General features: G+C 44.3%; 1 protein-coding gene across 2 annotated transcripts in view; it reads left to right on the top strand.

Moving 5' to 3' along the window:
• The window catches only part of efcab11 (EF-hand calcium binding domain 11), a 114,201-nt gene extending 94,996 nt beyond the window's left edge, over positions 1-19,205 (top strand). For both annotated transcript variants that reach the window (XM_067992062.1, XM_067992061.1), the window contains exon 6: positions 17,371-19,205. In XM_067992062.1, the coding sequence (XP_067848163.1) occupies positions 17,371-17,440 (70 nt within the window). In that variant the 3' untranslated portion in view covers positions 17,441-19,205. The remainder of the gene's footprint in view (positions 1-17,370) is intronic.
• The last annotated feature ends 3,833 nt before the right edge of the window (positions 19,206-23,038 follow it).

Genomic DNA, 23,038 nt, shown 5'->3' with positions numbered 1-23,038 from the left:
GAGCATAGTTTAAAATGATTCTTCTAAGAATGCATTAAAAACGTACTAGCAAGAACTTAAAAGATAATTGTAAGGACTTGCACAACACCAGGTTATAGTCCAACAGTTTTATTTTAAATCACAAGCTTTCGGAGCTTACCTCCTTCGTCAGGTGAGTGAAGGGATTCTAAAAACGCATAGCATATATAGTCAGAAAACAATGCCTGGTGATTACAGATAATCTTTCCAACTGCCCCCGATAACACCTCGCCTGGGAGACGATCACAGCAATCAAAAGGTGTCGTTGGTGTTCAGACAGGTTAGCCACGGAAAACATTACATCCCAGTATACTGAATACACAATGGGTCAGATTACAAAGACAGAGAGAGAAAGAGACCTGAAAGGCAGAGAAAGAGAGAGAGAGAGAATGTCCAGTTGTATTAAAAACAGATAACTTTTTTTTTCGCTGGTGGGGTTACATTTTTTTTAATGGATAATTTTTTTTAATGGATAATTTAAGACAGCAACTTCCTTAAATTTAGAACTTAGCAATGTAAGAGCAATAGGGCGGTGGTTAGGGAGGTTCAGCTTTCTTAGGGTTAGAGTGAGCAAAGGCAAATTTCCAAAGAGGTGAAAAGATGGACTGGGACTGAGAGAGGTTGGAGAGATGGCACAGGATAGGGGTAGATTCAGAATGTGATGGATACCATCAGGGGTAGAGGTCTTATTGGAGTCCAGAAAGTAGAGGATATGACAGACCTTGGTGGGGAGGGTGGTGGGGATGAAAAACTTGGTCAAAGAGATTGGAGCCAATGGAGGGAGGTTCTTCACCAAAATCATCAAGATTAGATTTGGAGGGAACAAGTGAGGTTACAAAGGCAACTGGAAGAGGGGTAGGAAGGAGGATTCACATAAATAGAGAGAGATGGCGCTGACAAAGCACCAGAAGGAGAGCTGTTGGTGATTCTTTTCTTTTAATTGCATTTGTTCTTCTGTTATGATACGGAAAGGGAAATTAGAAGGGCTAAAAGAGAATATGAAAAAAGGTTGGCAGAGAGATAAAAGGGCTTTTATAAGGATGTAAAAATAAAAGAATAGTTAAAGGGAGAATATGATCACTCGGGGATGAAGGGAGACGTCTTGTTCTGGAGGAGGAAGATGGTGAAATATATTAAATATTTTGTAACAGTCTTTACAGTGATGGAAGTGAGAATGTAAGTGAACTAGTGGAGGATATGGAGCAATTATTAGTGACAACTGTAGAAAAGGAATTGGTTCTGAACAAAATAATAAAAATCTATTAGCAGCTAATAGCAAACTTATAGAAGTTCTGAACAGAGATAAGTTTGGCTCAGGATGCTTCAGGTTGATTAAGACATCAAATTCTGCAATGAGCTGATTTTTTTCACTGGATCAGGCCATTTGGGTAAGCTACTGGAGGCCATGAAACTGTACTCCAGCAAGAGACAGTCCTTCAAGAGAAGAGGGGCAAAAATGGGGGAGAATAACATTATCTACACCATAGTAAGTATTCCAGTGAGTTCCCTATTTTGGACATTTTTTGCAGGCAGATGAATCGATGAGATCAACTGAGTAGTTAGTCCAATTGGGCTTCATTAACATTTTTTAATGTTTGTTCAGAGGGGAGATGAGGAGAATTTTTTTTACACAGCCGGTTGTTATTATCTGGAATGCACTGTCTGAAAGGGCGGTGGAAGCAGATTAAATAATAACTTTCAAAAGGGAATTAGATAAAATACTTGAAGGGGAAAAATTTGCAGGGCTATGAGGAAAGAGCATGGGAGTGGGACTAATTGGATAGCTCTTTCAAAGAGCCAGCACAGGCACGATGGGCCAAAAGGCCTTCCTCTATGCTATGTCATTCTGTGATTCTAGGGCTTTGGGTGACACGGGTTGAGGCCGGCATTTATTGCCCATCCCTAGTTGGCCTGAGAATGTGGTGGTGGGCCTACTCCTTGAACCACTGCAGGCCTTGTGGTGATAATGTTCCCCCGACGGTGTTAGGTAGGGAGTTCCAGGATATTGACCCAGCGACTGCGAAGGAATGACAATCTGGGTTCAAGATGGGATGGCCTGTGACGTGTACGGGAGCACTGCTGCTCTGTCCTTCTCAGTTGCAAAAGTCACAGGGCCGGGAGGTGCAGTTGGATCCAGCTCGATGAGTGGATGCAGAGCAACATGATAAATGCTAGTACTATTAACCCTTTAAATTCACCATCTTAACACGTGAAGCAGCAAACGCTTCCAGTTACGAATGTTCCGTTGAGGTGAAGAATCTTGCAGTCTACTTTAATGAATTTTGTCAAAAGCGCCCAGGACAGCTGTTGGCCAAGATTGCAGCAACAACAACTTGCATTGACATAGCGCCTTCAACGTAGTAAAAACGTCCCAAGGCGCTTCACAGGAGCGTAATCAGACAAAATTTGTCACCGAGCCAAAATAAGGAGATATTAGGAAGGTGACCAAAAGCTTGGTAGGTTTTAAGGAGCATCGTAAGGGAGGAAAGAGAGAAGCGTAGAGGTTTAGGGAGGGAATTCCAGAGCTTAGGACCTAGATGTCTAAAGGCACGGCCACCAATGGTGGGGTGAAGGAAATCAGAGATGCGCACGAGGCCAGAATTGGAGGAACGCAGAGATCTCGGAGGGTTGTACGGCTGGAGGAGGTTACAGAGATAGGGAGCGGCGAGGCCATAGAGGGATTTGAACACAAGGATGAGAATATTAAATTAGGAATCATCGGTATCGATCATTTTAAGAGGTTACACAAACTCACGCAACCTGTGCGAAAGGTTCCAGCATGGCACTGATCTGAAGTATCTGTCGGTAAATGACACAGGCAGGCATCAGAGTTTGATACAGTCCCCAACCTCCCCCCCCCCCCCACCACCCACCTCCCGAGTTCTCCCCCACTGTGTTATTTTATATTCATCCAGATGGTCCCACAGTTTAATGGGTTCCATTTCTCAGGTCAGTCAGGAAGAAGCAAGGCAGTGATTAAAATCTGAGAGCGGAGCTGCCTGAAATTCCCACGTGGCTGCCTTCTGCCATAGTAACAGCCTTTCACGCACGCTGTGTAGCATTTCTGTGGTTCTGTCATTGTCCTGTCTTTGGTAGAAGGGAGATTAAGCAGTTAGACCCTGTGTGCGGGTCTATTATGTGAACGTTGCCTTCTGGAGGGTGGTTTTAATTGAACGGGGTAGTGACAAGGTACCAATAAAATGCTTGCTTACAATTTGGTCACCTCTTTAATTTGAAGAGTTTGAATAAGAGAAGCTAATTCATTGCCACTTTGTTTTCTTCCTTTTTCCGCTCCTCCCCCTTTTCGCTGCGAGGCGCTGATGCATGCTGGGGCGCAGCCTCCATTAGCTCGACCAAGTGGTCTTTCTTCACGTGCGTGTCTGGACACTGACCATGGAGGACATCATGACCAACTCCTACACTCTCTAACAGGTCGCTCGTTAAAAACAAAGAGAGGCTTGAATTTATATAGCGCCCTTTCATAACCTTAGGTCATCCCGAAGCCCTTTACATCCAATGAAGTACTTTTTTTTTGAAGTGTCGTCACTGTTATAATGTAGGGAAAAAACGGCAGCCAATTTGCGCACAGCAAGGTCCCACAAACAGCAATGAGATAAATAACCAGATAGTCTGTTTTTTCAGTGAAGTTGATTCAGGGATAAATATTGGCCAGGACGCCGGGGAGAACGCCCTTGCTCTTCTTCGAAATAGTGCCATGGGATCTTTTATGAGAGTGCAGTTAGGGCTTTGGTTTAACATCTCATCTGAAAAATGGCACCTCCGACAGTACAGCACTGAGAGTGTCAGACTGGATTATGTGCTCAACTTTCTGGTGTGGGGCTTGAACCCACAACCTTCTGACTCAGAGGCGGGAGTGCTGCCCACTGAGCCACGGCTGACACTCGAAAAGTGATTAGGAGCTGTGATTTTGTTTCCCCCTTCCCACTCCTTGGCCCAAGGGGTGCTGTGGCCAATTCTAATGCACCCGTTGCCACCCTGGCTGAGAACAGCTATTTCAGTGCAGAACCTGGGACCTTCCCAGGTCTGTATAACCATAACAAGAGGTGCATTTTTGCTCACGAGACTCACCGGTGAGGCTACAGAAAATCATAGTCACTGAACCGTTTTTAAGCAGTCCTCCCGTAACTGAGGCTCATTAACAAAACTGTCAGGTGTGTGGCTGTCAGCCATTCTCTATTAACACACTGACAGTTAAGTGGATGTTCAAAGTGTGCCAGGTCTAATAGCGATGCAGCTGCAGACACTGAAAATGATCTGGATATCATTTCATGGATTTACTCCCTGTAGATAGTTTTCGAGTCATTTCGTTTTTTTTTATTCGTTCAAGGGATGTGGGCGTCGCTGGCAAGGCCAGCATTTATTGCCCATCCCTAATCGCCCTTGAGAAGGTGGTGGTGAGCCATCTTCTTGAACCGCTGCAGTCCATGTGGTGAAGGTTCTCCCACAGTGCTGTTAGGAAGGGAGTTCCAGGATTTTGACCCAGCGACGATGAAGGAACGGCGATATATTTCCAAGTCGGGATAGTGTGTGACTTGGAGGGGAACGTGCAGGTGGTGTTGTTCCCATGCGCCTACTACCCTTGTCCTTCTAGGTGGTAGAGGTCGCAGGTTTGGGAGGTGCTGTCGAAGAAGCCTTGGCGAGTTGCTGCAGTGCATCCTGTGGATGGTGCATACTGCAGCCATGATGCGCCGATGGTGAAGGGAGTGAATGTTTAGGGTGGTGGATGGGGTGCCAATCAAGCGGGCTGCTTTGTCCTGGATGGTGTCGAGCTTCTTGAGTGTTGTTGGAGCTGCACTCTTCCAGGCAAGTAGAGAGTATTCCATCACACTCCTGACTTGTGCCTTGTAGATGGTGGAATGGTTTTGGGGAGTCAGGAGGTGAGTCACTCGCCGCAGAATACCCAGCCTCTGACCTGCTCTCGTAGCCACAGTATTTATGTGGCTGATCCAGTTAAGTTTTTGGTCAATGGTGACCCCCAGGATGTTGATGGTGGGGGATTCGGCGATGGTAATGCCATTGAATGTCATGGGGAGGTGGTTAGACTCTCTCTTGTTGGAGATGGTCATTGCCTGGCACTAGTCTGGCGCGAATGTTACTTGCCACTTATCAGCCCAAGCCTGGATGTTGTCCAGGTGTTGATGCATGCGGGCACGGACTGCTTCATTATCTGAGGGGTTGTGAATGGAACTGAACACTGTGCAATCATCAGCGCACATCCCCATTTCTGACTTCATGATGGAGGGAAGGTCATTGATGAAGCAGCTGAAGATGATTGAGCCTAGGACACTGCCCTGAGGAACTCCAGCAGCAATGTCCTGGGGCTGAGATGATTGGCCTCCAGCAACCACTATCATCTTCCTTTGTGCTAGGTATGACTCCAGCCACTGGAGAGTTTTCCCCCTGATTCCCATTGACTTCAATTTTACTAGGGCTTCTTGGTGCCACACTCAGTCAAATGCTGCCTTGATGTCAAGGGCAGTCACTCTCACCTCACCTCTTGGAATTCAGCTCTTTTGTCCATGTTTGGACCAAGGCTATAATGAGGTCCGGAGCCGAGTGGTCCTGGCGGAACTCAAACTGAGCATCAGTGAGCAGGTCACTGGTGAGTAAGTGTCGCTTGATAGCACTGTCGACGACACCTTCCATCACTTTGCTGATGATTGAGAATAAACTGATGGGGTGGTAATTGGCCAGATTGGATTTGTCCTGCTTTTTGTGGACAGGACATACCTGAGCAATTTTCCACATTGTCGGGTAGATGCCAGTGTTGTCGCTATACTGGAACAGTTTGGCTAGAGGCGCGGCTAGTTCTGGAGCACAAGTCTTCAGCACTAAAGCCAGGATGTTGTCAGGGCCCATAGCCTTTGCTGTAACCAGTGCACTCAGCCATTTCTTCATATCACGTGGAGTGAATCGAATTGGCTGAAGACTGGCTTCTGTGATGGTGGGGATACTCGGCACTTCTGGCTGAAGATGGTTGCAAATGCTTCAGCCTTGTCTTTTGCACTCACGTGCTGGACTCTGCCATCATTGAGGATGAGGATGTTTACAGAGCCTCCTCCTCCTGTTAGTTGTTTAATTGTCCACCACCCTTCATGACTGGATGTGGCAGGACTGAAGAGCTTTGATCTGATCCGTTGGTTGTGGAATCACTTAGCTCTGTCTGTAGCATGTTGGTTCCGCTGTTTAGCATTCATGTAGTCCTGAGTTGCAGCTTCACCAGGTTGGCACCTCATTTTTCGGTATGCCTGGTGCTGCTCCTGGCACGCTCTTCTACACTCCTCATTGAGCCAGGGTTGAACCCTTGGCTTATTTGGTAATGGTAGAGTGAGGAATATGCTGGGCCATGAGATTACAGATCGTGGTGGAATACAATTCTGCTGCTGCCGATGGCCCACAGCGCCTTATGGATGCCCTGTTTTGAGCTGCTAGATCTGTTCTGAATCTATGCCATTTAGCACGGTGATAGTGCCACACAACATGTTGGATGGTGTCCTCAGTATGAAGACAGGACTTCGACTCCACAAGGACTGTGCGGTGGTCACTCCTACCAATACTGTCATGGACAGATGTATCTGCAACAGGTAGATTGGTGAGGACGAGCTCAAGTAGGTTTTTCCCTCATGTTGGTTCGCTCACCACCTGCCGCAGGCCCAGTCTGGCAGCTATGTCCTTCAGGGAGTTCCGCACTGTCGGATGAGGCATTAAACCGAGGCCCCATCTGCCCTTTCAGTTGGACTTCAAAGATCCCTTGGGACCATTTTGAAGACAAGCAGGGAAGTTCTCCCCGGTGTCCCGGCCAATATTTATCCCTCAACCAATATCACTAAAATAGATTATCTGGTCATTATCTCAATGCTGTTTGTGGGATCTTGCTGTGCACAATTGGCGGCCACATTTCATACAACAGTGACTACACTTCAAAAGTACTTGGCTGTAAAGCGCTTTGGGATGTCCTGAAGTCGCGAGAGGTGCTTTATAAAATGCAAGTCTTTCTTTTCTTTCTAAATGTCACAATCTTACGGACCAGGAAGGTCTCACATTTGACCTCTGTTCATCGGGTCTGAATAACCCAACCGTACCGTAGCTGAATAGCCTGTTGACTAGTCACTTTCCAGGCTCACGCGCAAATCCCAGCCAGAGGGTTGCTGGCACCCTTGGAGATTAACCCCAGCACGAGATACTGCCTTCAGGATAGCAGGAAGGAAAACTGGAGTGTGGGGGGAAACATGCAGGTAAATTTTTCATGTCGTTGCAACAGGAGCCCATATAGGGAAATTAATGGGCGGAAAATCATGCAGGCCGCGAATCACGTGCACCGACCTACACTCCAGATAGTGTAGTGGTTTACGTTACTGGATTAGTAATCCAGAGAACATGAGTTCAAATCCCACAGTGACAGTTTGAGAATTTAAATTCAGTTTGAAAAAATCTGGAAATAATAAAAAGCTGGTCTCATTAAAAAGTGACCATAAAGCTGTCGGATTGTCGTAAAAATCCCAACTGGTTCACTAGTGTCTCTTTAGAGAAGGACACCTGCCGTCCTTACCCGGTCTGGCCTACATGTGACTCCCCTCCCACACCGAGGTGGTTGACTCTGAACAGTTCTCGGATATGGCCCAGAAAGCTCCTTAGTTGTAAGGATGGGCAACAACTGCTGGCCTAGCCAACAACACCCACATCCAGAGAATGAGTTTTTTAATGATGCGCTCCCAATGCATGAAGCTCTGCTCCTGGAGTGTTAACTCGTAAAATTTACCTCATAATTACTTCAAAAGTTCAATTTCTGCCAGTGGTAGAATTGCCAACAAAAAAGAATAAATACTAGAAGTTTTTTGGGGAGGAAGTCAGGAACTAAGTCTTGACAAGTAATTCGAACGGGAGACAGAACAACCGCACACTAATGTCAGTGTCAGCTGTGGCTCAGCAGGTAGCACTCTCGCCTCCGAGTCAGAAGGAGGTGGGTTCATGTCCCACTCCACGGACTTGAGCGCAAAAAATCCAGGCCCTTTCACCTCTGAGTCAGAAGGTCATGGGTTCGAGACTTGAGCACATAAACCGAGGCCACGTCTGCCCTCTCAGGTGGATATAAAACATCCCATTGCACTATTTCGAAGAAGAGTAGGGGAATTTTCCCCGGTGTCCTGGCCAATATTTATCCCTCAACCAACACCTAAAAACAGATTTATATGGTCATTATCACATTGCTGTTTGTGTGCAAATTGGCTTCAAAAGTAGACAGTTGGCTGTAAAGCACTTTGGGATGTCCTGAGGTCGTAGAAGGCGCTGTAGTAACTGTGAAGCTGCAAGTCAGCACTTCACAAACAATAGTGGCTCCTTAACTAGGCCCAGGGCCTCAGTCATTCCCCTGGAAGCTTTTAGGCCGTGTTTGCACTGTCTTTAGTTATTCACAACCTATTCAGTGAATGTGATGTGATGGCCACTCACTGACTATATACTCTTGACTGCCTCTTTATTAGAGCTTTGAGTTTACTGAGACCCTTTGAGTACTTACACTGGCCCAATAAAAAATTAACCCTGTATGTCTTAACAAGTTTGCTGTTCAGTTAGCAACTTTCCACCTACCAGCAAATTTTTTTTTAAAGTATTTTATTGGATCCTTGGATAGTGAGTCATCTCTGTGTAAAACGTTCAATTGGCTGTTCTCAATGTGTCGAAATCTCACAATTCTGTGAAACGCACTAAATAGCCCATTAAACCCGGGTTTTGTTTCTCTCATTTCTCTTACACATCACTGGGTTTTTCCGAGCGTTTCCACTTGCCCCGACATTTGGGTGGAATATTCTAACAGAGAAACCTCTTTTAGATTGCTTTAGCTACTGGTTCTATCCCGTATTTCCACAGGATCCTCCTTGAAAATTTTCATCCTTGTGTTCAATTCCCTCCATGGCCTCGCCCCTCCCCTATCTCTCTAACCTCCTCCAGTCCTACAATCCTCCGAGATCTCTCTACGCTCCTCCAATTCTGGCCTCTTGCGCATCCCGATTTTCATCGCCCCACCATTGCCGGCCGTGCCTTCAGCTGCCTAGGTCCTGAGCTCTGGAATTCCCTCCCCAAACCTCTCCCCTACTTTAAGACGCTCCTTAAAACCTACCTCTTTGACCAAGCTTTTGGTCACCTGTCCTAATATCTCCTTATGTAGCTCGGTGTCAGATTTTGTTTACTAATGCTCCTGTGAAGGGCCTTGGGCTATTGTCGTTGGTTCACCAGGCGAACTTCCCTACCCTTCTTTAAATAATACCATGGGATCTTTTACATCCACCTAATCAGGTGGACAGTGCCTCAGTTTAAAGTCTCATCCACCTCCGACAGTGCAGCACTCCTTCAGTACTACACTGAAGTGCAGATTATCTGCTCAGTTCCTGGAGTGGGACTTGAACCCATGACCTTCTGAATGGACAGAGTGCTACCAACTGAGCCCAGCTGATACTTGGTGCAGACTGATTCAATACTCTATGCTGTAGAGACAAAAAAACAAGAGTTATTTAACGAGTGAAGTGTAGTGCCTGAAATTGTTACAGCGCCCTTGTCAAAAGCCATTATGCTATGTGCCGCATTTTGTGGGGAGAGCATTGTAACAAAATGAACTGTATGTTTCTACTAGAGCTGCTTTCTACTGGCACCAATTTAATTCAGACTCTGTGAGCCAGCTGCTGGCGTTTACACTACTGAATCCGGCCCCTTTTCCCAGCAATAGGCACATGAAAAACCGAAGCTACAAGTCTGCCCCCAGTTTAAGGTAGGCAGATTTAGTAGCGTAAATATCAGGAATCTGCTCACTGCCGCCTATTTCCTGGAGAATGAAATAACATAGTGCCAATGTAAGAGCAGATTATAAAAAGTCCATCTACCCAATTTGCCAGAATGATTCCAGGGATGAGGGACTTTAGTTACGTGGTTAGACTGGAGAAGCTGGGGTTGTTCTCCCTGGAACAGGGAAGGTTGAGAGGAGATTTGATAGAGATGTTCAAAATCATGAAGGGTCCAGACAGAATAGATAGAAACTGTTCCCATTGGCAGAAGGGTCAAGAACCAGAGGACATAGATTTAAGATGATTAGCAAAAGAACCAAAGGTAACATGAGGGAAAACTTTTTGACACAGCGAACATACATACGAATTAAGAGCAGGAGTAGGCCATTCGGCCCCCCGAGCCTGCTCTGCCATTTGATAAGATCATGGCTGATCTGATTATGACCTCAACCCTACTTTCCTATCTACCTACTATAACCTTTGACTCCCTTGTTAATCAGGAATCGATCTAACTCAGCCTTAAAAATATTCAATGACCCTGGGGAAGGGAGTTCCACAGACTCACGACCCTCTGAGAGAAAAAATTTCCCCTCATCTCCGAGTTAAATGGGAGACCCCTTATTTTTAAACTGTGTCCCCTAGTTCTAGTCTCTCCCACAAGGGAAAACATCCTCTCAGCATCTACCCCTTCAAGTCCCCTCAGGATCTTATATGTTTCAATAAGATCACCTCTCATTCTTCTAAACTCCAATGTATACAGGCCCAACTTGTCCAACCTTTCCTCATAAGATAACCCCTCATCCCACGAATCAGTCGAGTGAACCTTCTCTGAACTACCTCTAAAGCAATTATGTCCTTTCTTAAATAAGGAGACCAAAACTGCACACAGTATTCTAGATGTGGTCTCACCAATGCCCTGTACAACTGTAGCAAAACATCTCTACTTTTATATTCCATTCTCCTTTCAATAAATGACAACAATCCATTTGCCTTCCTAATCTCTTGCTGCATACTAACTTTTTGTGATTCATGTACTAGGACACCCAGCTCCCTCTGTACCTCACAGTTCTGTAATCTCTCTCCATTTAAATAATATACTGCTTTTCTATTCCTCCTGCCAAAGTGGACAAGTTCACATTTTCCCACATTATAGTCCATCTGCCAAATTTTTGCCCACTCACTTAACCTATCGATATCCCTTTGCAGACTCCTTATGTCCTCTTCACAACTTACTTTCCTACCTGCCTTTATGTCATCAGCAAATTTAGCAACCAAACATTCGGTCCCTTCATCCAAGTCATTGATATAGATTGTAAATAGTTGAGGCCCCAGCACTGATCCCTGCGGCACTCCACTTATTACATCTTGCCAACCTGAAAATGTCCCATTTATGCTATTTTCTGTTTCCTGTTATCTAACTAATCCTTTATCCATGCTAGTATGTTACCCCCTACACCATGAGCTCTTATTTTGTGTAGTAGCCTTTGATGTAGCACCTTGTCAAAAGCCTTCTGGAAATCCAAGTACACCACATCCACAGGATCCCCTTTATCCACGTTGCTTGTTACTTGCTCAAAGAACTCTAATAAATTAGTCAAACACGATTTCCCTTTCAAAAAGCTGTGTTGACTCTGCCTGATTGCACTGAGATTTTCTAAGTGCCCTGCTATAACCTCCTCAATAATAGATTCTAGCATTTTCCCTATGACAGATGTTAAGCTAACTGGTCTGTAGTTTCTTGCTTTCTTCCTTTCTTGAACAGAGGAGTTACATTCGCTATTTCCAATCTGATGGGGCCCTTCCAGAATCAAGGGAATTTTGGAAAATTAATACCAATGCATCTACTATCTCTGCAGTCACTTCTTTTAAGACCCTAGGATGAATTCCATCAGGACCTGGGGACTTGTCAGCTTTTAGTTCTAATATTTTTTTCAGAACCCTTTCCCTGGTGATTGTAAATGTTTTAAGTTCGTTCCTCCCTTTCACCTCTTGATTCACAATTATTTCTGGCATGTTATTCGTATCCTGTACAGTGAAGACGGATGCAAAATATCTGTTCAATTCATCCGCCATTTCCTTATTCTCCATTATTAATTCCCCAGACTCACTCCCCAGAAAACCAACACTCACTTTACTTACTCTTTTCCTTTTTAAATACCTGTAGAAACTCTTACTGTCTGTTTTTATATTTCTAGCTAGCTTTCTCTCGTACTCTAATTTCTCCCTCCTTATTATTCTTCTAGTCATCCTTTTCTGTTTTTTCTATTCTGTCCAATCTTCTGACCTGCCACTAATCTTCGCGGAATTGTGTGCTTTTTCTTTCAATTTGATACTATCTTTAACTTCCTTGGTTAGCCACGGATGGTACGTCCTTCCCCTAGAGTCTTTCTTTCTCACCAGAATGTACTAGAGTCTTTCTTTCTCACTGGAGTGGTTAGGATCTGGAATGCACTGCCTGACAGGGTGGTGGAGGCAGATTCAATCAAGGCTTTCAAAAGGGAACTGGATAAGTACTTGAAAGGAAAAAATTTGCAGGACGGGGGAGTGGGACTAGCTGGATTACTCTTGCATAGAGCCGGCGCGGACTCAATGGGCCGAATGGCCTCCTTCCGTGCTGTGACCTTTCTGTGTTTCTATGAATGACAGTGATCCTCCGTATTCTGTGCAAGTACCTTCTTAACATCTTTAGCAGCACATGGAATTGAATTGTCTAGTACTAACCAAAGCATTTCCGAACATAAAGCAGCTTAGATTATCTGCTCAAGTCCTGGAGCAGGGCTTGAACCTCCAGCCTTCTGACTCAGAGATCCAATTGAGCTATACTACAGTTATATTGTTGAATCCTAATGAACAAACAATTGCCACTACAATCCACTTTGAAGGATATGATGCTTTTGAATGACTTTTCCACTCCCAGGTCAGGTGTCACACAGGTTAGATGCAGAGCAAAGGTCCATCACCTCTATCCCAACATGAAGGTCACTGCACCATCGTTGAATTTTTCCTCGTCCTACAACAATTGCTACGTTTGTTTTTTTTTAAACTCTAGATATTTTTGGCTTCTGTCTTTCAGACTACTTCTGCAGATGAGCCTTCACTCCCGATGTCCCAGACAGCATTTCTATTTATTTAGATGTCTGGGTAATTTCCTAGTGTGCCCAGGGGATGAACAGAGAATCCTCTTCAGTTAACTCCAGCTGCCGATTTATCAAGTGTCCTAACTTGATCCTCCTTCTGGTCAGTAATCTCAGGGTCACACGTGTAGTATTTACTTACCCATTACACTGTGTTGTCCACCCGAGGAGTTCAGCTGCCTAGGCCCTAAGCTCTGGAATTCTCTCCTCCTTTAAGACCTGCCTCTTTGACCAAGCTTTTGGTCACCTGTCCTAATGTCTCCTCCTTTGGTACAGCATCAAATTTTGTCTGATTACGATCCTGTTGGGACGTTTTATTATATTTTCGGTTTTTTTTAGATAAAGCACGGTGGAGCACTTCTTTAAAAGCGCCTTGGGACATTTTACTACTTTAAAGGTGCTATATAAATGCAAGTTAATGTTGTTGTCACACAGCTATCCTTCCCACAAATCCTAGAGCACAAGCAAGTACTCACTTGAGAACATTCACCCCACTGCAATCAGCAGCACCGTCCATAAATGGAAAACAAGATGTTTATTAAAGAATTACTCCACCCTGCTTCTGCTAAAAATATCCACAATGTAATAAATAATGCATGCCATCCCACCCTTAGCACGTTTTGTGAAGAACCCTTAATGAACATCTGCACTTTCTTTCTGAGGAGTCAATTCCATTTTGTGTAATCCAAGAATCTGCCCTCCTCATGCACACTAAAATGAAGACCCTCACTGAGTACGATATAAACGGCAGGTATATAACGGTGATTGGTCGACCTCCTGTGAGTCAAAACCAAAAGTCGTCTTCAGGTGAAGTAGGGATAGAGGACAGGGATAATTGGACCAGGGTGTTGAGGTAATTCGATCTCCATTTTAAAGCCCATATATTCCCTTCTTATTTTCATATTTCCAGTATAAACACCTACGTCCACACTTTTAACCCAACTGTATAAACCTGTAGCGCTGGAATTACGTCTTGCCCACCTGGGGAAGAGTGCAGTTATAACGTGACATCTTTACACAGGGGGTGAAAACTGATGGCGGCAGTTCGGTCGCTCGCCATGCAACCCAGCCCATGAAGGCAGAGCAGCAGATCCGCTACCGGCAGTTCTCCACCCACCCCATGGCAAAGTTAAAAATTACCCCCCACAGGAATTTACGATGGAAAAATAGTTGACAGGAAGTGCGTGCAGATGCAAAGTTTTCGATAAATTATAGACAATAGCTGGCATTTATATAGCACCTTTAACGTAGTAAAATGTCCCAAGGCACGTTATCAAGCGAAATTTTACACCGAGCCACATAAAGAGATATTAGGACTGGTGACCAAAAGCTTGTTCAAAGAGGTAGGTTTTAAGGAGCGTCTTAAAGGAGGAGAGAGAGGTAGATATCTCGCTCGCTGCCCAAGCTCCAAGTCGCTGCCAGGACTCAAAACTTGCAGCCTTACTGATACGAGACGAAGAGCTCCGTCGTTTCTATTAATAAGTGTAGCAGTTTCACGACGAGGGACGCACTGCTAAATTATCCTTCAGATTTCCTTTGAAATCACCAGAATAGCAATTTTGCTGTCTGGGAGCCTGCTTGATGAAGGAAAGCTCCATTAAATACCAATCAGGATCAGATTGTTTTGGCTCAATGTACCGTCAGCCGATCCCCAAACACACAAAAAGAGATTCACTGATATGGGAATTTAATAGGTGTGCGTCACAAGAAAAATCTTTTATTAACTCCTAATTTGTCCCTGAGCAGTGGTATAATCGACCTCGTTGAATGCAAGTCTGTGTTGCCTGCATAAACATATTCTACAGGATCTCACTGTCTAATGCCCCATTTGTACATGCCCTTACACCCTTTTTGTTGCCCATTTCATTTTTTCCCCACCCCCCCTTTCCTTCCATCCTCCCTCCGACTCATGCAAAGAAAAAAAAAGACTTGCATTTATATAGCGTCTTTCACGACCTCAGGACATCCCAAAGTGCTTTACAGCCAATGAAGTACTTTTTGAAGTGTAGTCACTGTTGTAATGTAGGAAACACAGCAGTCAATTTGCACACCGCAAAGTCCCACAAACAGCAATGTGATAATGATCACATTATCCCTCAATTATCTGGTCATTTGTCTCATTGCTGTTTGTGGGATCTTGCTGTGTGCAAAATGGTTGCCCCGTTTCCTACATTTCAACAGTGACAACACTTCAAAAAAGTATTTTGTTGGTGTAAAACACTTTGGGGTGTCCTGAGATTGTGAAAGGCCCTATATAAATGCAAGTCTTTCACTTTCTCCTTCACTATACCACACTACGCACTGCATTTACAAACTGGGCCATCCGGGGAACCCGATTTGAGGCTTCTACTCGCCCCCCAGCTGATTTGAATCCATCAATGACGTTAAAAACAATCCCTCCGCCCACAAGAATAGGTTCACTCTGTGCTTGAAAAAGAGGAATTAAAATCAGCAAGGGATCTGCCGTTTGCAGTGTTTCTGGAGCGTTGCCAGCTCTGTAATAGCAAGTGGAGACCACTCAGCTGGAACCTTGTGTTGTGCTATCAGTTCTTTTGATACTCAAGTATCAATATAAGTTTAGCTTTATGCAGAAATGTGTCATGTTGCCTTTCATGCTCGCTGTGTACATTATCCCTGCCTTGTGAGTGTGATTAAATCCAGGCAAGAAGTCTACCCTAATAGAAGTCATTGGCACAGAACAAGGAGAACAGACTTTCCACTCACTGCTTTCCGAACGTTGTCTTAATTTTCCTCCCTGTTGCTACCAAAGATTGCGCACATCTGCCAGTCCCCTGACTTGAAGGGCCCGAGGCAGCACAGAGTGAAGGGTTGCTTCCTGCAAAGCGACAGCTGACTGGCTGGGTATTGAGTGGCAGAGTCCGCACAAAATGATAAATAAACACTTCAACCAAATCACTTTAAATACTGTGGGACTTAAAAAAAAAAAACAATTCTGCAAGTTGTCAGTTAATCAACAACAACTTGCATTTATATAGCGCCTTTAACGTAGTAAAACGTCCCAAGGCGCTTCACAGGAGCGATTATCAAACAAAATTTGACACCGAGTCACATAAGGTGTTATTAGGACAGGTGACCAAAAGCTTGGTCAAAGAGGTAGGTTTTAAGGAGCGACTTAAGGGAGGAGAGGGAGGCGGAGAGGTTTAGGGAGGGAATTCCAGAGCTTAGGCTGAAGGCACGGCCGCCAACGGCGGAGCAACAAAAATCGGGGATGCACAAGAGGCCAGAATTGGAGAAGCGCAGAGATCTCAGAGGGTTGTAGGGTTGCAGGAGGTTACAGAGATAGGGAGGGGGGGCGAGGCGAGGCCATGGAGAGATTTGAAAAAAAGGATGAGAATTTTAAAATAGAGGGGTAGCCAGATGAGGAGCCAATGTAGGCCAGCGAGCACAGGGGTGATTGGTGAACATGACTTGGTGCGAGTTAGGATACGGGCAGCAGAGTTTTGGATGAGCTCAAGTTCTTGTTCACTTGTTCTTGGAGGTGAGGGACCAGTCAATAAAAGCTTTGTCCGATTTGTGTTTAATCTGTCCTCTCAATTGGCATGGTAGAATTTTTGTTCTTATGTTGCGTACAGTACCTGCTGTATATTCACAGGATAACCTATTGGCCCAGCCTTGCTCTCGGCATTAGTATCACAGCTAATGTTTCTCTCCAGTTTTCACCCCTTTGTGCTGCCTTCTGCTAAATCTTGCTGGGAAATGACTCCACAAGCCAATCCTGACCATATCTGTTGTTCATACACACTCAGAAAAGAAAGAGTTGCATTTAAGTAATAACTTATAACACCTCTCAGCAATGTCACAAATGTCACCTACAATGAATGCAAATAGGCAAATGCGGGAACCATTTTGCGATGAGCAAAATCCCACAAAGAGTGATGGATAAATGACCCGTTACAACAACAATAACAACTTGCATTTATATAGCGCCTTTAACAGAGTAAAATGTCCCAAGGCGCTTCACAGGAGTGTAATCAGACAAAAATTGACATTGAGCCAAAGTAGGAGACATTAGGACAAGTGACTAAAAGCTTGGTCAAAGAGGTTGGTTATGAAGTGCGTCGGAAAGGAGGAGAGAGAAGCAGAGAGATTCCAGAGCTTGGGGCCGAGACAGCTGAAGGCACGGCCGCCAATGGTGGAGCGAAGGAGGTGGACAAGAGGCCAGAATTGAAGGAGCGCAGAATTCTCAGAGGGTTGTAGCACTGGATTGTCAGCCTACATTTTATGCTCAAGCCTCTGGAGTGGGACATTAACACACAACCTTCAGATTGAGAGGCGAGAGAGCTCCCAGCTGAGCCCAGGCCACGTCTCTTGAGGTTGTAAAAGGAGCTATATAAATGCAACTTCTTTCTTTCTCTTTACTGTGTCTTTTTTTTTTGACTGTTCTACGTTTTGCCTTGTTGCAGAGAAGTGGATCGGGATTTGGACAGCCATGTCAGCTACAAGGACTTTGAGTTCGTCATGGGCTACGAGTAAGAAGCAAATGAAGCCGGCAGTGAGAAAAAGTATTTCAGCCCTTCAACCTCGGACCCTCCACAGTCTACTCCATAATGGGAGGAGGACGTCCTTGGGAGTGAAACCGTTGCTCAATTGGAAATGTCCAACTGTGGTTCAAGTATTTTACATTCTACATTCTGTCTGTAGAGGTGATTCTGGTGCTTTAAGGAGGGAGTGGCACTCACATCCTGTGCTTCTCGGAGAAAGCAGCCACCAGTTTTGTTGCAATGAAAATTGAATATAATAAACATAATTTTATATATTACGCAATGATATCCCACAGTCTTGGCAGCGGATACAAAGTAAATGATTTAGCTCCCACAGCTGACTCACCCCCTCCCAGCGTAACACTACATCCAGGCCACGTTATCCAGCGCTGAGCCCCACCATCTCTCTCACCTGGTCTCTCTGTCAACCCACCACAGCACCGTGGCCTCAGTTCCCCGCCGCACACCTAACCTCAGTCTGTTACCTGATCCCGTACTGTGGCCCCATCCTCCTCTTGTTGACTGACAGATGTGGCAGCTCTGCGGGGGGGGGGAGAAAATCAAAATTTATTCAGCCCAGCAGAAAGGGTCATCCTCCCTCCCTTCTCCATCTTCCCTTCAAAACATTTCTCTCTCTCACTCTTTTTCCCTGCTCCAGCTCAAAAGAATGCCTCTCTTTCCACAACTCAACAGGACCCTCTTCCCCCACAGTCATCAGGTCTCCGTCTCCCAATCCACCCCCACTCAACAGGATATATGTCTCTCACCTAGACCAGCATTGGTGGAGGTTGAGTTCAGAGGCTCATATTGAAAGCTCTCCATGTTGAGGGGGCTGAATCCCCCTAAAACCAGGGGCCATAAATATAAAATAATCATCAGTAAATCCGATTGGTAATTCAGGAGAAACGGCTTTACTCAGAGAGTGGTTAGAATGTGGAACTCACTGCCATAAGGAGTTGAGGAGAATGGCATCGATACATTTAAGGGGAAACTAGATAAATACGTGAGGGAGAAAGGAATTGAAGGATATGCTGATAGGGTTAGATGAAGTAGGGTGGGACGAGGTTTGTGTGGAGCATTAACGCCGGCATAGACCAGTTGGGCCGAATGGCCTTTTTCTGTGCTGCAAAATCTATGTAATTTGATGTAACTCACTCACTGCTGGAGTGCTGGTTATTTTTCAGAGCAAAAGTATTTCAGTTTCAGTGAATGAATCCAGCTCCAAAGGAGGGAGAGTTGACAAGTCTGTGGGAAGGAGTCTCTATTCTATACCTCTCCCTGACAACTCACCTGAGAAAAGGAAGTCACTAACATTTGGAGCGCTTGGTGTTTGGAACAGAGTCTGAACATCCCCACCATGCTCTGAAGCACTGTGCGACTGCAGTGCCTTATCATCATCAGTTCAACCCTCCGAGATCTCTGCGCTCCTCCAATTCTGGCCTCTTGCACATCCCCAATTTTCATCGGCCCCACTGTTGGCAGCCGTACCTTCGGCTTCTCGGCCTAAAGCTCTGGAATTCCCTCCCTAAACCTCTCTACCTCTCTCTCCTTTAAGACGCCTCTTAAAACCCACCTCTTTAACCAAGCTTTTGGTTACCTCTCCTAATATTTCCTCATGTAACTCTGTGTCAAATTTTGTTTGATAATCGCTCCTGTGAAGCACCTTTGGACAGTTTTACTACGTTAAAGGCACAATATAAATGCAAGTTGTTATTGTTTTTCAAATAAATTTTAAAGATGAAACTCGTTGAAAACAATCTGTGTGCCATTGGCAGTTTATTCAAGTTACACCCAGAGCTAGATGCTTATCTGATTGATAATGGCTTTTAAATACAATATGAAGTGATACAAGTGCATCTTAAAACTAATCTGCTATACATGGTGTCAATATTGCACATTATAGACTTAAAAGTATCTAAATCCTGCCATTAATTATCGCATTATTGTAACAGTACTCTGGAGAGGAGGGGATTTGCACTTAAAATTGTACCTGTAATTTACTTACAGCAATGTTCAATTGGCTCTCACATCTAACGGAGCGAATTTCAGATTTGCTTAATTAGTAATTGAATGATATTTTAACACCCGCAGTGGCGCTGTCGTAGGGACGACTCCATAGAAAATACCGGACCATGTGCAAGCAGAGAAATCTGAGTGTGTTAAATGAATCAATGTAAATTACTTTTACTTCATTATTTCTGAAATCCAGCGTGACAGCTGTCGTATAATCTAAGTACATGTGTTGCATTTCATTATAGGCTCCGATGGTTAATAAAATAATCGATGCGTTTCCCCGTGTTGACTACCCAGACCTGCAGATAACTAATTAAGATAATTTCCATAAATTTCCCTGTGTGTTCGGAATGGGCCTGAAAGATTCTTGTGCACCTGAGAAAAAGGTTCCAGGATTTCGTGGAATGATTCCTGCTGAACCTTGGCTACAACTGTAGCAATGTTACATGGATTCAGACCACCGTCAGCCTTGAATTTCACCCACTCCAGTTATCTCTCGGAGATTAATAAACCTGTACAACTTTAATTGGGCCGTGCTTTATTCTTCAATCCTTGCTGTTGCCTGGGTTCTGTCTTTGGGGAGCTCAGGAGGAGAGTCGGCAGCTGTCACACAATAATGCCAGTGATTAGGCCATATTTGTATTTATTAACTCTACTGTAAATATGTTGCATTAATCATTAGGCGAATGATCAGAGGACGAGAGTCAGAACACCTGACTTGGGGAAAGAGATGGAGAACGGGCATTGTGAGCGGGGGATCACACAACACGTCCTCAGTTGTTCCGTCTGAAAGTGTCATTTCTTTATGGAAATTAGTATGAAAATTTCCCAAGCAGAAACACAAGGAAGCATTAATCAATGACAACAGATACAAACGAGATCTTTTTGCCTTCCCCGAATGGGAGCCCTACCTCATTTTTGCTCCTTTTATCCCATCGCAAACAAGAAATAATTGTAGTTTGTGAGTTCTATCGTCTCTGGAGACGGTTAGTTTGGCTTTTTCGGGCAGAGGAGTAAGTATATTTGTGTGTTTTTTTAATCTGATGGTCATAGCTTTGTAAGTGGCTATTGGAAATAATTGCTTATTATGGAACCAAACAGCCTGCTAAAAGAAAAGAACTTGCATTTATATAGCGCCTTCCACAGCCTCAGGACGTCCCAAAGCGCTTTACAGCCAATGAGATATAGTCACTGTTGTAACATTCGAAAGGCAGCTGCCAATTTAGCAAGGTCCCACAAACAACAATGAAATAAACGACCAGATAATCTGTTTTAATGATGTTGATTGAGGGATAAATATTGGCCAAGACACCGGGGAGAACTCTCCTGCTCTTAACATGTTAACTCTAACATTAGATCACCCCTTAATCTTCTATACTCAAGGGAATATAAACCTAGTCTATGCAACCTGGCCTCATAATTTAACCCTTTTAGCCCCAGTATCATTCTGATGAGTCTGCACTGCACCCCCTCCAAGGCCAATATAACCTTCTTGAAGTGCAGTTCCCAGAACTGAATGCTTTACTCCAGATGGGACCTGTCCAAGGCTCTATACGACTGTAGTATCACTTCCTCACTTTTGATCTGGAATTTTTTAATTCATAAAATGTAATTTTTTAAAAAGCCATCTAGGGATTAAGTGAGAGTCTAATGATGAGCCTCATTAAAGTGGTGTCCATAAGCTCTGTAATAAATATGGGTTGTCTCTTAGCTTGACTACTTTTTTTTAAGTCTCTTGCTTTTTCGCCCAAGTTTTAGCAAATGTTCAAAATAATAAATCTCTTATTTATTGATTCTCCCCTAGTTCACCAGGGTTTTTTGGGGTCCAATTTTTCCCACTGATTTTTTTTTACAATAAAATCTGGAGATAAAAAACGGGTTTTTAAATTGCCAATAAAAACTGACTTTAACGATCCTTACTTAAACTAAGTCTACACTTCATACCGTTACTTATCATAGTGACATCTCCCTCTCCAAATCCTGGACTTGCCTCTGATGGGGTTGCTCCTCTGAATTGGTGGACATAATTGGTGCTCAGGTATGTAGGCTCTAAGCTCTGGAATTCCCTCCCTTAACTTTGCTCCTACTTTAAGATGCTCCTTAAAACCCATCTCTTTGACCAAGCTTTTGGTCACCTCCTAATATTTTCTTATGTGGCTCGGTTTCAAATTTTGTCTGATAACGCTGCTGTGAAGCGCCTTGGGACATTTTACTATATTACAGGCGATATACAAATGCAACTTGTTGTTGTTGTAACTTGCAAGGCAGTTTATTGACCAATCCTTTAGGTTACTCAGGGATACAGAGGCATAAGAGGGGAAGAAAACAAGGATAAAACAGGAAGACTACCTAAAACAGAATTGACTTGCACATTGACTGGGTGTTTTGATGTGTCCAAACATTAAGGTTTTATTGACTGCCTGTGACAGCACCACACTGTGCCTCAAGGCACTAATTGCTATTATTTGGATTTTGAAGTGGTGGGGTAATGAGGAGCCTGCGGACAAGATGTTGTGCTTCCGTCACTGGCCACAAGCTGACTCACAGCAAGTTGGGAAAGTTACAGCCCAACACAAGGTCAATGTTTTCCCTTTGAACTGTAACTTTTTTTAAAAATCCATTGTCATTTTGATCTGCCGGAAGAACGTCATAATTAAAAATCACCACAAGCTTAGCAATTTGACGTCTGGACCCTAACTACACAATGTCAACCCGTGCCTATAAATTCTTGGGATTTAGGTAAGTTGGGGGAGAGTTTGTGCCTATTTTGCGTGACCCCCAAAGATCAATTTGACCCCCGAAGTTCTTAGTTGCAAAGCGAAATATGTCAGGTGACCTTCTGTGCACCTTGCCACAATCAGAACTCATTAAAGTTATGATTCCTTTTTTAGAGGGTATGGGATTCTTTTTTCTTTCCGCATACAAGTCTTGCCAGGCCACCAGGAGGGCAATGAGCAATCTACCCCCAGCCCTCTGCTGGTGCAATTCTAAGCCTGCCATTAAGAGGTCCACAACAGCAGCCTAATGATAAATCTCTCTCAATTTTTCCTTCCTCTCATTGGGAAAGGCCAAGTGAAGACCAAATAATGCATTTGTGACTGGGGATCTGAGCAATGTGGGCAGTCGAATAATATCCATACAGTTACAGACAGATGCTTAAGGAACATAATATATTTGGGTGTTAGCCATGGCTCAGCAGTAGCACTCTCGCCTGCTGAAGACTGTGGGTTCAAGTCTCACTCCAGAGACTCGAGCATAAAATCTAGGCTGATACTCCAGTGCGGTACTGAGGGAGTGCTGCACTGTCGGAGATGCTATCTTTCAGATGAGACATTAAACTGAGGCCCAGTCTGTCCTCTCAGGTGGATGTAAAAGATCCTATGGAAAGAGCAGGGGAGTTCTCCCGGTGTCCTATAAAATCGTACAGCACAGATGGAAACCATTCAGCCTATCATGCCTGTGCCAGCTCTCTGAAAGAGGTATCCAGTTAGTCCCACTCCCCTGTTCTTTCCTCATAACCCTGCAATTTTTTTTCTTTTTTAAGTATTTATCCAATTCCCTTTTGAAAGTTATCATT

The sequence above is a fragment of the Heptranchias perlo genome, chromosome 10, assembly GCF_035084215.1.
Source record: "Heptranchias perlo isolate sHepPer1 chromosome 10, sHepPer1.hap1, whole genome shotgun sequence".
In the NCBI taxonomy this organism is placed as follows: Eukaryota; Metazoa; Chordata; class Chondrichthyes; order Hexanchiformes; family Hexanchidae; genus Heptranchias; species Heptranchias perlo.
Note: the sequence above shows the minus strand (reverse complement) of the source record. Positions and strands in the feature narration are given on the sequence as shown.